Here is a 13,810-nt window from a genome sequence, read left to right on the forward strand (position 1 = left end):
GATGCTCGTTTTGACCCACACATCCTCATAAAACGGGCTGCACTTAATTAAGTCCCATTCCTCCCAATTTCTTTGTTTTGGCTGGGATTATATGAATTAATGGATGGGTTTCCCAGTGTGAAATGTTAGATTTATACTTAACCTTGTGCCATACGATGGTGAGTTACCAGAAAGGTTTCTTTTTGTAACGTTATGTGACAGATGTACCTTGTAATCAATTATCTTAGGAATTAGTAACCTCACCCAGCATATCAGTAGCGTCTCTCTCTCAGTACTTTTTTGTGAGTCCCCGAAAAGAGAACAATATGAACATGAGCTCCGGAAACATTAAGGAAACGTTAGTCTTTCCACATTCTTATCCGCAATTTGCAATGCTCATGACGTCATGTTCCTTTTATGCTGTATGACTGTCATATGTTTGATTGAATCCTAATGTCGTTATCTGTTGCGATACAGAACTAAATTCATTTTATTGATTAATCTTTTTTTTGCCATTAGTGCCATTTGCATTTCTTAAATTCCATCAACTGGCATAAAAAAGTAGTGTAGACTACACACATGAGCGAGACCTAGGGAATATCACGGGCGTAAACGAGACTTAATTGCTGAAACAGAGCGCATCAGGCTGGCTCTGAGCACTATGGGACTTAACATCTATGGTCATCAGTCCCCTAGAACTTAGAACTACTTAAACCTAACTAACCTAAGGACAGCACACAACACCCAGCCATCACGAGGCAGAGAAAATCCCTGACCCCGCCGGGAATCGAACCCGGGAACCCGGGCGTGGGAAGCGAGAACGCTACCGCACGACCACGAGATGCGGGCAAGAGCGCATCAGGTCTGAATAAGTATAAAGAACCAATAACAATCTTTTAAGCCGGACAATCGATCTCACAAAACACGACCCTTTCATTATGAATATACAGAAAGTACAACCAATACACTATGTAATTAAAATTCATTTAGCGCGTTTATTTTTTCATGCTCCATTCTCGCAGTAGAACCCCCTTACGGTGTCACAGCTGTAGTGAAACATTTTTGGATGAATATTCTTTATATCAGACGGCGCTCAAACAGAATATATTATGAGATATGGGTTTAACATGTAGTAGCTGGTTTTAACAGGAAGGAGGTAAAGGAAGAGAAGAAGAATGTTAACGTTTTATAAGCGCTTTATTGAAGATGAGGGCTGGCAACGCGGTTGGCCTTCTTGCCGCTGACGCCGAGCCCAGTTACACGGATGACGCAGCCGGCTAGAGGCGTCTGCTGCAGCTGCTCCTGGGTCAGCCCCATGCGCGAAGTCGTCACGTACAGGTCCGACAGATCGGGGCCGCCCCACGCCACAGACGTCACCAGCAATGCCGGCATGTTTAGCTCCTGCAGAATTGCTCCACTGCGCGGGTCCACGTTGATCACCTGGGTGCACAAAGCGTGACGGATCAATCTTCCCGCAAAAATACCTCGCTCTCACACGGGACGTGTCTCTCATCGTGAAGCACGCAGAACGTGCTTGGTGTACACTCAGAAACGAGCTGTTGCACCACACGGAACTTGTTGTTCAACGTAATTCACGCAGTTGAAAGCGTTTGGCTGTATCTGGCGTGCAAACTACATAGTTTATTTACGAAAATGGACGCGCGTAAAATAGCTAGATTAGCTCTGTTAGCGTTCTTCGAAGATGAGCACGAAAATCGCGCAGAAGATTGAGGATGCGTCGACGGGTTGAACAACGAATTTAAAAACTTGCCTTGTTGTTCCTTTGGAGTCATTAACCCTGCTCACTACAATTTGACAGATGTCAACTGAGTCTGTACCTTTAGTCTTACGAAGTCCAGAACGCTTTAACCCCCGTTATGTCATTAACTGATATATAGGGTGATTCAAAAGTAGCTGCACACACTTAGTAAGTGTAATGTATGCATCAAAATAAGAGTAAAATGTTAAATAAAGCCCGCATCTCGTGGTCGTGCGGTAGCGTTTTCGCTTCCCACGCTCGGGTTCCCGGGTTCGATTCCCGGCGGGGTCAGGGATTTTCTCTACCTCGTGATAGCTGGGTGTTGTGTGCTGTCCTTAGGTTAGTTAGGTTTAAGTAGTTCTAAGTTCTAGGGGACTGATGACCGTAGATGTTAAGTCCCATAGTGCTCAGAGCCATTTGAACCATTTTGTTAAATAAAGTTTTGTCTGACACTGCTTTATTTCAAAGCTATGCAGTAGAGTAGGGATTACAAGTGCAACACAAACAACACGAAATTAATTCCATTCAGAAAGCAACGACACGAAGGTACCCGAAATTCAGCACAACTACGGACTCTACCTTTACCCCAGAACATGTTCTAAACGATGTGCATGTATACGAAGATAGTGACACCCTCGACTTTTTACCGCTCTCGAAATGTTGCAGGCTTCGTCCATCTCATTCTCCACAGTTGAACGGCTATTTTCAGTTCACTGCTGTAGTTGTGCTACATTCTTAATTGCAACGCCATACACGAGCTCCTTGAGACAGCCCTAAAGGTAGAAGTCAAGGGGTTAAGATCCGGAGATGTGGCGGGCCAAGCAACAGGCTCTGCACGACCTGTCCACTTATCGGGATAAGCAACTTCTAGATTCTCTCTTGCCTCCCGACTGAAATGTGCAGGGGTAACGCCTACAAAGCTTCAGTCGATATGCAGGCGAACACGGCACGCCAAAAGCCTGTACTGGCCCATGATATAATGACTACCACAAATTACATTACGCATAATAACTCGGAAATGAAGGAGTTCAGACAAAACTTTATTGAATATTTTACTCTCATTTTGATGCATACATTACACCCGCGAAGTGTGTACAGTTACTTTTGAATCACCCTGTATAATTATAACAAATCATACCAAGTTGTTGATGAATCTTCAGTGTACCATCTCATTGAAATAGCATACTTCCATAGCACGCAATTTATAACACGAGAAACGACAAATACGAGAAGCCTTTCACCACCAATCAGTCGTTTCACAAAACTTTATCGTTACTAATCGTGATAGAATCGAGGCTCTTCGACACATCCTCAGTGTGTTGGCGCTTTGGAACAATGTGTACAGATATCAGGTAAGTTATAACATAGGGCCAACAAATAAGGTCCCAAGCTGCAAGCGATGTAATTCAGTATGGCATCTACTTGTGTCGGACAAAAGCGGTTTGGATCTGTTTCGCCACGTTCCTACACGATGCAAGAATGTAATGTCTTATTTTGCCTTTCATGTTTGCAAATTTTTCTCGTCATAGAATTCCGGTTGTGACGTCACAAAACTCCACAATTTCCACGTCCACGTCCGCCTTCAAGTCCCATATGGGGATAGCTTACGAGTACCACCTTTTGAGGGATATTGTTGTGAAGTTTAACAGTTTCCAAAGTCACACCTCTAGGGTCGAGGACGCTAGAGAGAGGTTGAAACTTAACAAGGCTGGCTACGATTTAAACAAATCAATATCGCAATTGACAACACTGGCGTTTATTTAATGCTATTAGTAGATTTATATTTTGCAGAAACGAATGGAGTCATAGGTAACTTAGTACGTTTATATTATCTCAGTTATTCATATACGAGGGGTATGATAAATTTTTAATGAACACCTTAAAAAAATTAATTTACTTAATTTATTTTTATGTTAACTGATTCCTCCGTCGCCCCTCGGTACAACACCTACACAATTATAAATGAAAGGCACTATACTGTGTATGATCTACAATATAAGTTTGTATCGTTAACCGGTTTCCGGCTTAAAAGGCCATCATCGGACTTTAACTGACCACCTCCCGTCAAAGAGAGCGCAATATTCGTGAACGGCATTGAAAAATAAGTTATAAACCGAGAATAAGGCACGATTACAAAGTGAATGTCATCCATGTCAGTGCAGTGTTATGTAGTTAAAAACGTCAAACAGAAAATGAGCATAAAGGGGAAAAAACATAAAAAATTAAATTAAAATTAAAACTCGAGAAAACAGTGCCATATAACATTGTAAATTAAATTAACAGTCACAATAACTAAAATTAATACAAGAGAGTACTGATGAGTAGCGTGAAGAAGAATTACACTGAGGTGACAAAAGTCATGGGATACCTCCTAATACCGTTTCGGGCCTCCTCCTGCCCGGTGTTGTGCAGGCAATCGACGTGGCATGCCCTGTGCAAGTAGTTGGAAGTCCTCTGCAGAAATATTGAGCCATGCTGCCTCTATAACCATCCATTAATTGCGAAAGTGCTACCAGAGCAGACACGCAAACTGATCTAACGATTATGTCCCATAAATGTTCGATCTGGGTGGCTAAATCATTCGTTCGAAGAACCCAGCCCATATTCCATACAAACACAGCCCACAGAATTATGGAGCCACCATCAGCTTGCGCAGTGACAACTTCGGTCCATGGAGTCGTGGGGTCTGCGCCACACTCAAAATCTACCATCAGCTCTAATCAACCGAACTCGCGAACAGGCCACGTTTCTCTAGTCGCCTAAGGTCCAATCGATATGCCCACGAGCCCAGAAGTGGCGCTGCAGGACATATGCTGATAGCAAAAGCCCCCACGTCGGTCGTCTGCTGTCATAGCCCATTAACGCCAAATTTCGCCGCTCTGACCTTACGAATAAATTCGTCGAACGCCCCACGTTGATTTCTGCGGTTACTTCACGGAGTGTTGCTTGTATGTTAGCACTGACAACTCTACGCAAACGCCATTGCTCTCGGTCGTTAAGTGAAGGCCATCGGTCATTGCGTAGTCCGTGGTGAGAGGTAGTATCGGAAATTTCGTATTCTCGGCACACTCTTGAGACTGTGGATCTCGGAATACTGAATTCCCTTACGATTTCCAAAGTAGAATCTCTCATGCGTCTAGCTATAACTACCAGTACGCGATCAGAGTCTGTTAATTTCCATCGTGTGGCCATAAAGACGTCGGAAAGCTTTTCACATGAATCACCTGAGTACCAATGACAGCTCCGCCAAGATACTGACCTTTCATACCTTGTGTATGCGACACTACCACCATCTTAATATGTGCATATCGCTATCCCATGACTTGCGTCATGTCAGTGTATATATGAAAGGTGATACACAAACAGTGTAAAAGTCAGAATTGACAATTATAACATAAAATACATAAGCTAATTTTTTACCAGTTGTGTGAAGAATTCTCTTACTGTAGGGAAGATGTACATATTAGAAAACAACAGAATACGTGCTGTACATAAACAATCACAACAAAATAAATAAATGCAGGAAAGCTGGAGGAATAGCATAGAGCACACAGTTTGAGAAGCATTGGAAAACAGTGAGGATTAAGTGACGTTAAGACGAGTGGGAGTAGTTAAATCAAGATTAAAAATGATTTCAGAGCTTATGACATATGAAGTGTTTGGCTTTTCTGTACTTAGTGAAGGAGACAGGACTGTGGCCCTAATTCTGCACATGCCTCGAAAACGTAAGTCATAACTCTGCTATCTCCAGCTTCGTTCATCTTGAACCAACCTAGTTAATATATCTCTGCCTCACGGATCAATATAAAACTTATCACAATCATGACATGTAATTTGGTATAGCTCCCTCTGGATAATGACTGTGTCTTTACTAATCAAAATAGACTAAACTCTGCTGCTCATCACATAATAGGAAACCCACATAACACAAAATCCTACAGTTGCAGGAAAATCACAAACATTTTAAGACTTTTATGTTGAGTGAATGCTGAACGATTATGTTCCTCTACAAGGAAGCCTTATGCTTACAACACAACAAACACGCATTACGAAAGATTTAAGGCAGTATATCTGAACAAACAAAAATTTTAAAAGCCTACGTAGAAAATTGAATATGGCTTCTAGGGGTATCCCATCTATGAAAATATCATTTACAGTCCTGTAATTCGTGAAGCTGTTACGATTAATTATAGAAAATGTGTGTATACGAACTTCATTATACACAGCGGCCTACGGCAGGCTCCATTAGAAGTCCATCTGTACTAGCTTCCCTACAGTTATGGGCAAAATTTGACAGAGGTAGGCTTAACTAGACTGAGCGGGATCCTGGTCACAACCGTCCCACGCTCCCGGCGAGTGCTGCATTATGGGGTAGCTGGCAGCTGGAACGTTAGAGGACAACGAAGAGAACTGCAAGTAAGATAAAAAATGAGCCACCTGGCTACGACAGTTATCCGTCCGCATATTGGCATGTCACGTATCGTCAAGAATTGTAGGATCATCTAGAAGACTGTTATTTGTCTCTTGCATCGACTTACTGAACACAAATGTTCCGACGTATCGCCGCAGGCTACTCCTCTATATCATCCACCGACACCAACTCACCTTCACCACATCTGATTTTTTATACCCCTGACTGTGTAAAACATTTTCTTTTGTAGGTTGTGTGTCTGATTATTGTCCCTATTTTGTTGTTCGTGTGGAACCCGATTCGTACATTAGTTTTACGAAAATTTTCTACTATTCTGTCTTATATAGCACCATGACAAGATGCAATGTATTTCGTTTTTTTCTGTTCTGCTCCTCTTGTTAATGTTAATATCAAAAAACTACAAAACTGGTTTTTCCTACTGTTGATCCCACTGTAAACTGTTCTAACTAAGATGTTATAATGTTTTGTAGATTTTTGAAAATGGCTTAATACCGAGATTGTAGCCATAATATAAAATTCTAACAGCTGAAGGCAAGATGAAATCCTTTAAAAATGTGTAGAAGCTGTGAACTCATATTACAAGAAAATAATCGATAAGAAATAGTTTGAACACATGTTGAGGTGAAGCATAAAACGACTTTCCGTTAAGAAAATCATTCATTTTGTAAGACACCAGCTCATTAAGAGTGAAATGTTTTGTCCATCGACTTGTGTATACCACTTAATTATAATTTCGAGTAGTATCTGCAGACATAGTTATCCGACAAGAGATACTCTGAGAAACCGTTCCACACTCTTTAAGAAACATTATGACATGTGATCAGATGATTTTTCAGCAACGCAGGATCGAAAACAGACATTCCTTTTCTCAGTAGACAGAGAGTTTATTTTCACGGAGGACGGACGATATTTTTTTTTCAGTCCTGACAACTAACCAGCGGAAAGCCACGGCGCAGGTTTAAATGGAGAACTTCGTGCGGAAATTGCAGATGTTTCCACAACAACTGTTAGCTTAAACGTGAGGAGTTACACTTACTTCACACAGTTTCTGCAACGCTAAATGTTTTCAAAAAATTTAGTTGGCCTTCATATCCGTCGCGTAAAGAAGAGACAAAATTAACTACATTTTACCTCAGTAGCCCTGGAATGTCATCTTGCTGCATGAAACGATCTTTGTGGTGTTTGTCCTGCAATAGTGTATTCCGGCAGATTTTCCTCTGAATTGTAGCACATTTCTCAAAGACTTTTGCGAAACATTTCAACGCCAAAATTGACATGTATTTGTCTTTTTAAGAGTTTTTGAATGCCGTTAACAAATGTATACCTTTCCATTAAAAAATATAATCTAGTACCTTGGTTTAGACAAGAATTATGAGTATTAACTATTTAACAAATTTATGTGTTCCTATCTATACTACCATTTTCTGGAAACCTAGTTTTCTCTGAGGTGACAAAACTCGTGGGACACCTCCTCATATCGTGTCGCCCCCTCCCACCTTTTGCCCAGCGTAGTGCACCAGCTCGACGTGGCATGGACTCAGCAAGTCGTTGGAAGTCCCCTGCAGAAATATTAAGCCGTGCTGCCTCTAAAGCCGTTCATAATTGCGAAAGTGTTGCCAGTGTACGATTTTATACATGAACTGACCTCAAGATCATGTCCCACAAATATTCGATAAGACTCATGTCGGGCGATATGTGTGGCCAGATCATTCACTCAAATTGTCCAGAATGTTCTCCAAACCAATCGCGAACAATTGTGGCCCGGTCACATGGCGCATTGTCATCCATAAAAATTCCATCATTGTTTGGGACATGAAGTCCATGAGTGGCTGCGATTGGTCACCAAGTAGCCGAACATAACAATTTCCAGTCAAAAAATGGTTCAAATGGCTCTAAGCACTATGGGACTTAACATCTGAGGTCATCAAACCCCTATACTTAGAACGACTTAAACCTAAGTAAGCCAAGGACATCACACACATCCATGCCCAAGGCAGGATTCGAACCTGCGACTGTAGCAGCAGCGCGGTTCCAGACTGAAGCGGCTAGAACCGCTCGGCCACAGCGGCCGGCAATTTCCAGTCGATCACCGCTTCAGTTGGACCAGATGACCCAATCCATTCCACGTAAACACAGTCCACACCGTTATGGGGCCACCATCAGCTTGCACAACGCCTAGTTGACGACTTGGGTCCGTGGCTTCGTGAGGTCTGCGCCACACTCGAATCATACCATCAGCTATTACGAAGTGAAATCGGGACTCATCAGACCAAGCCACGGTTTTCCAGTCCTCTAGTGCCCAATCGATACGGTCACGAGCCCAGGAGATGTGCTGCAGGCGATTTTTTGCTGTTAACAAAAACACTCCCTGCCAAAGCCCATAACCGCTAGGTTTCGCCCCACTGTCCCAACGGATACGTCCGTCATACGTCCCACATTGATTTCTGTGATTATATCACACAGCGTTAGTTGTCAATCCGCCTCCAAAGTATGTTAATTCCTGCTGTACGGCCATAATCATATTGGAGACCTTTCCACATGAATTAGCTCTGTACAAATGACAGCTCCGCCAACGCAATGCCCTTTTATAACTTGTGTACGCGATACTGCCACCATTTGTATATGAGCATATCACTATCGCTATGGCCAGTGTAATTAGTTAGACGAAAATCAGCTAGAGGCCAGATGTAGTACAGTGATTAAAGTGCTCGCAAATTGTTCATCAAGCCCATTTTCTACCGAATATACGCATAGGACGGAATTCTATTACAGATATTTTTGTAATGCTAGTACACAAGATTTAACAGGTGAAGACAGAGCGAACTAATTTCTTCTGTAAATTGTTTTACATCTGAACATTATATTTACACTAAATGACAGTATGCAAATAGGTTGCAATCTGTCGCATTTGCAACACTTGTATCTTTTATTATCTACGGATTTATTGAAGCAATTACGTTTTTTTAATGGATCTTTTGTGTTTGTCGTACACACGTTTATTACTGGAGCGTAGTACGACCAGAGGAGGAGAGCATACACACTCACGCAATGGAAAGCCTAGATCAGTACAGAACCCTTAGGGTAACAGGGCATCAGGTGTAGGAACGCATAAGCAAGAACGGGGTACCAGGTGTAGGAACGTGCAAGCAAGATCACTCTGCTGTATAAATTCAGATACCAAAGTTACAATTAAACAAGCACAGAGCGAAAGTCTAAAAGGGCATTACTTGTTTAGCGGCATTCGAAATCTTTTGAAAATAAGATTTCAGTCCCATAAAAAAGGGAAAAAAAGAAACCTCTGTCCGAACAGGCCTCGGAAGGCCCAATGGTACCGACCGGCCGCCGTGTGATCCTCCAACGATAGGCATCACTGGATGCGGATATGGAGGGGCATGTGGTCAGCACACCGCTCTCCTGACCGCTGACAGTTTTCGTGACCGGAGCCGCTAGTCCTCAATTGGCCTCACTAGGGCTGAGTGCACCCCGCATTCCAACAGCGCTCGGCAGACGCGAACGGTGACCCATCCAAGTGTTATCCAAACCCAACAGCGCTTAACTTCGCTGATCTGACGAGAACCGGTGTTAGCACTGCGGCAGGGCCGTTGGCATTTCAATGCTATTGCATTTGTAAAAGTTTGAGGTGAAATTTGGCAAACATACGCAGTTACTTGCTAAATTCAAGTGCCGAGGCAGGGACTGAGGCAGCATCTGCCCACTGGAGACATAAACAACGGAAGCAGTTTACCATTTGGCATCGGACCAGTGCAACTAAATGCATATAAACAAGCTTCAGGCGCAGTCGCAATCAAGTTTACGTGCCAATATGATCATACGTGTACTTCAGGATACGACCTTTTCTGAAACAGGTTTCCTCATATAAGTGATCAGTGTAGTGGTCTCCCTTCTCCGCACACCCTTGCTAATGTGAAAGGGATAGTAAACTGTCCACAGTCCGAAGGAAGGTTTGAGCATCGTAGTGATTTACGTCGCACGTTCGTGTTGGATGTGGTAAGGTCTTGCCTCCTCCTGACTTTTGAGCTGATTTAGCCAACCACTTATAATGCGCTACAGTTTAGCCTGGACTCCAGACCACAGCGCCATATCCTGTTTTGTATATTAAAAAATCATGCCAGAGGTTAAATAAGTGACAAGTGAACCAAGAAACGACTGAAAAGAAACGAAGGAAGATTAAGTTTTAACGACCCGTCGACGGCGAAATCATTGGAGACGGAGCAGAGGCTCCGATTGGGAAAGGATGGGGAAGGAAATCGTATGTACGCTTTTCAAAGGACTATCTTGTAAATTCTCTTATGCTATTTAGAAAAACGGATAATCTAAATCTGGATAGCTGAACGGGAACTTGACAGCTGTCCCGAATTCGACTTCATTGCCTTAACTACTGCGCCACCTCGCTTGGTAGGGGCATCGAAGCTTGAACCTTGGGATTTTTGATCTTACTGAAAAAGATACAACCCCATAAAGAACACTACAGCTTGATGTTTAATTAGAAACAAGTTGAATCCCTGTTGCGCGTATCGTCTAAAATAAAAAGGTTTACGATTCATGGAGACCAAGTATAAAGTACATATCAACAGACTACTTGTTTGCCGTCTAACTCAACACAATGTGACTGCGCCGGTAAAACAACAAAATGATTAAACCTAAACAGTATTTATTTATCGTAATTCTAATGCAACGCATAGTTTCTTACAGTGTTCCGGGAATTCATAATTGTAACATTACTAAAATTACTTGCACTTTAGCCATAAAAATGGACTATGGAAAATCTATATTTGTTTGCTATGTGAATCACCTCAGCCTTTCAAATAAATAAAACGGTCGCCTTTTTTCTACGTTAGGTGGCTTATGATCACGTGCACATACTGATCCTCTTAAACAAGCTGACAGATTTCGGAATTCATTCGAGGTTGATATATGGTATCAGTAACCTGGTCTCTCAAAGAACAATCTCCGTCCGAATCAAAGGAAACATCCTTAGTCCGTTTCTTGTCTCCTTTGGTTTGCCCCAGAGTGCAAATTAAGCCCTCTCTTGTATATTCTTCACACTCATGATTTAGAACGAACCATCACTCGGCCCACAAGAATTTTACAATATGCGGAGGATGTATGTGTTTATTCAACTGCATACTCATATCTTTAGGCCAAAATGGAATTATTCATTACTGTAGAACATATTGACGAATGGCTGTCTAACAATGGGCTGGAACTTTCGGCTGTATTTTGCATTCATCATCAGCGTTGAAAGCAAACTTGCCACTGAGTATTGGTAACGCTAAAACTGAATGCTTATGACTTTGGACTTCCATCTAACCGAATATACACTTTACTGCCCAGTTGCACATCATACAATGAAATGGAGAAAGCAGGGTTCTTATCTTACCTACAAAACTAATACTCAAGTAATATCATAACTCTGCAACCTGTAACAAAGTACCACTGAATAAACTTTGATTAAAAATCATAGTAGAAGAGAAAATAAAAAATAAAAATCACACCAATAAAATATAGATCTTCAATCAGAACTTAAATAACAAAAATCTTTATTTATGATTTGTCACGTAAGCAGCTTTAGAAAGTTCACGCTTACAAGAGGATGCAAAGAACCCTGAAGACAAGTGATCAGAGAAAAATTTCTGTAGGAAGTTTATGGAACAAGCGTTGTGTTTCATAAACTGAAGAAGAAGACGTGCAGTACTCTGACTGGATTTCAGAAAACTATGTTTTGTTAAATAGTGAGGTATAAGATTCTTTTATCATCTAGTAACCATGCACACTCTGTGTGTATAATATATCATTTGTGTATAATATATCATTTCGTACAATCTCGATACACAAACACTTCCACCGGAGAATTGTAATATGTATTATGTTTAGATGAAATGAAATGCGTCTTCCGTTTGTGACACCATTGCTCTGCCCACACGGCGGGTATTTACGAATTGTTTACAAAAGCATATGAAAACTATGTATGGTAGAGTTAACATATTTGTGGACGATTCGTCCGACTTCGGAAACACTAAGTCAGACTTGCCAGTTTTTTCACACTGAAACATATTCGTTGTATCTACCATAGCAGCAAATTCATACCAATCTACGTGATTAACTTTTCCAACCACTTTTAGGAAATTTTGCACGTAAGGATATTATTACATACAAAAGTATCCGGACACACATTCGTGTACATTAATACGGAGTGCGCCCCATTGTTCACCAAAAGGACGGCTTGATCTCCGCTGGGGACGCTTTCACTGAAGTGACTAAATGTGTGTGGAATAATGGTGGCCCGTCATCCCTTGAGAACCGAAACCAGAGAACGATGCAACCTTGGACGCTGGTGTCAGGAGCGTAGTCAACGTTCCATGTCATCCCAAAAAGGGTTCTATAGTGTTCAGATCGGGACTCTGGGCCGACCAGTCCTTTTCGGGAATGATATTGTCCACAAACCATTGCCTCATATATTGTCCACAAACCATTGCCTCATATATTGTCCACAAACCACTGCGTCATAGACAGGGAGCATTGTCAGGAAGATACAATCATCGTCCCCTAACTGTTCTTCTACTGTACGCATTACCCAATGCTGTAAAATGTGTTCATATCCTTCCGCATTTTGCGTTTTAAGCACAATAAGGACAACACATCCTACCCACGAAAACAACCGCTTACAGTAACACCACCACCTCCATACTTCACTGTTGGCTCTACACTCTTCCATCAGATTTTCACTGGGTATAGCGTGATTAATAACTTAAAATCACTTGTTTCCAGTCACCCATCGTCCAGTGGCATCACTCTAAACACCATCTCGGGCGATCTTAGTACTGACTACATAAATGTGTGGCTTACGTGGGGCAGCTCGACCTTTGTACCCCATTCTTATCCACTCCCTAAGAACATTTACTGTGCCAGCGGGACATTTGGTAGCACACTGGAACTCGAGAGTGATTTATTTCTCTGATTTCATACGATAAAACACGCTCCGCATTTCTCGACGGGCCCTATCCCCCACTACATGAGCTCTGCCTGGTCTCGGTTTAGCTGTGAATGCTCCTTCACGTTTCAACTTCACAGTCACATCACGAACAGTGGACGCGGGCAGCTTTGCAAGTGTTGAAATGTCTCTGATCGATTTGTTACTCAGTTGACATCCAATGACTACTTCACGTTCGAAGTCGTCCAGCTCTCCTGACCGGTAATTATTGCTGCTGCTACTTCTCTGCAATATATTCTGGCCGGGTCCCTCAGAATACCCCCCCCCCCATGAACCATGGACCTTGCCGTTGGTGGGGAGGCTTGCGTGCCTCAGCGATACAGATGGCCGTACCGTAGGTACAACCACAACAGAGGGGTATCTGTTGAGAGGCCAGACAAACGTGTGGTTCCTGAAGAGGGGCAGCAGCCTATTCAGTAGTTGCAAGGGCAACAGTCTGGATGATTGACTGATCTGGCCTTGTAACAATAACCGAAACGGCATTGCTGTGCTCGTACTGCGAACGGCTGAAAGCAAGGGGAAACTACGGCCGTAATTTTTCCCGAGGGCATGCAGCTTTACTGTATGATTAAATGATGATGGCGTCATCTTGGGTAAAATATTCCGGAGGTAAAATAGTCCCCCATTC

At 42.3% G+C, this 13,810-nt stretch overlaps 1 protein-coding gene across 1 annotated transcript in view; it reads right to left on the minus strand.

Annotated features, from left to right (window-relative positions):
* Positions 1-1,157: 1,157 nt before the first annotated feature.
* LOC126184934 (regucalcin-like) overlaps positions 1,158-13,810 on the minus strand; it is a 151,634-nt gene continuing 138,981 nt past the window's right edge. Inside the window, exon 6 of the mRNA XM_049927608.1 lies at positions 1,158-1,419. Within this exon, the coding sequence (XP_049783565.1) occupies positions 1,177-1,419 (243 nt within the window). The 3' untranslated portion in view covers positions 1,158-1,176. The remainder of the gene's footprint in view (positions 1,420-13,810) is intronic.

This window comes from Schistocerca cancellata, chromosome 4 (assembly GCF_023864275.1).
Source record: "Schistocerca cancellata isolate TAMUIC-IGC-003103 chromosome 4, iqSchCanc2.1, whole genome shotgun sequence".
In the NCBI taxonomy this organism is placed as follows: domain Eukaryota; kingdom Metazoa; phylum Arthropoda; class Insecta; order Orthoptera; family Acrididae; genus Schistocerca; species Schistocerca cancellata.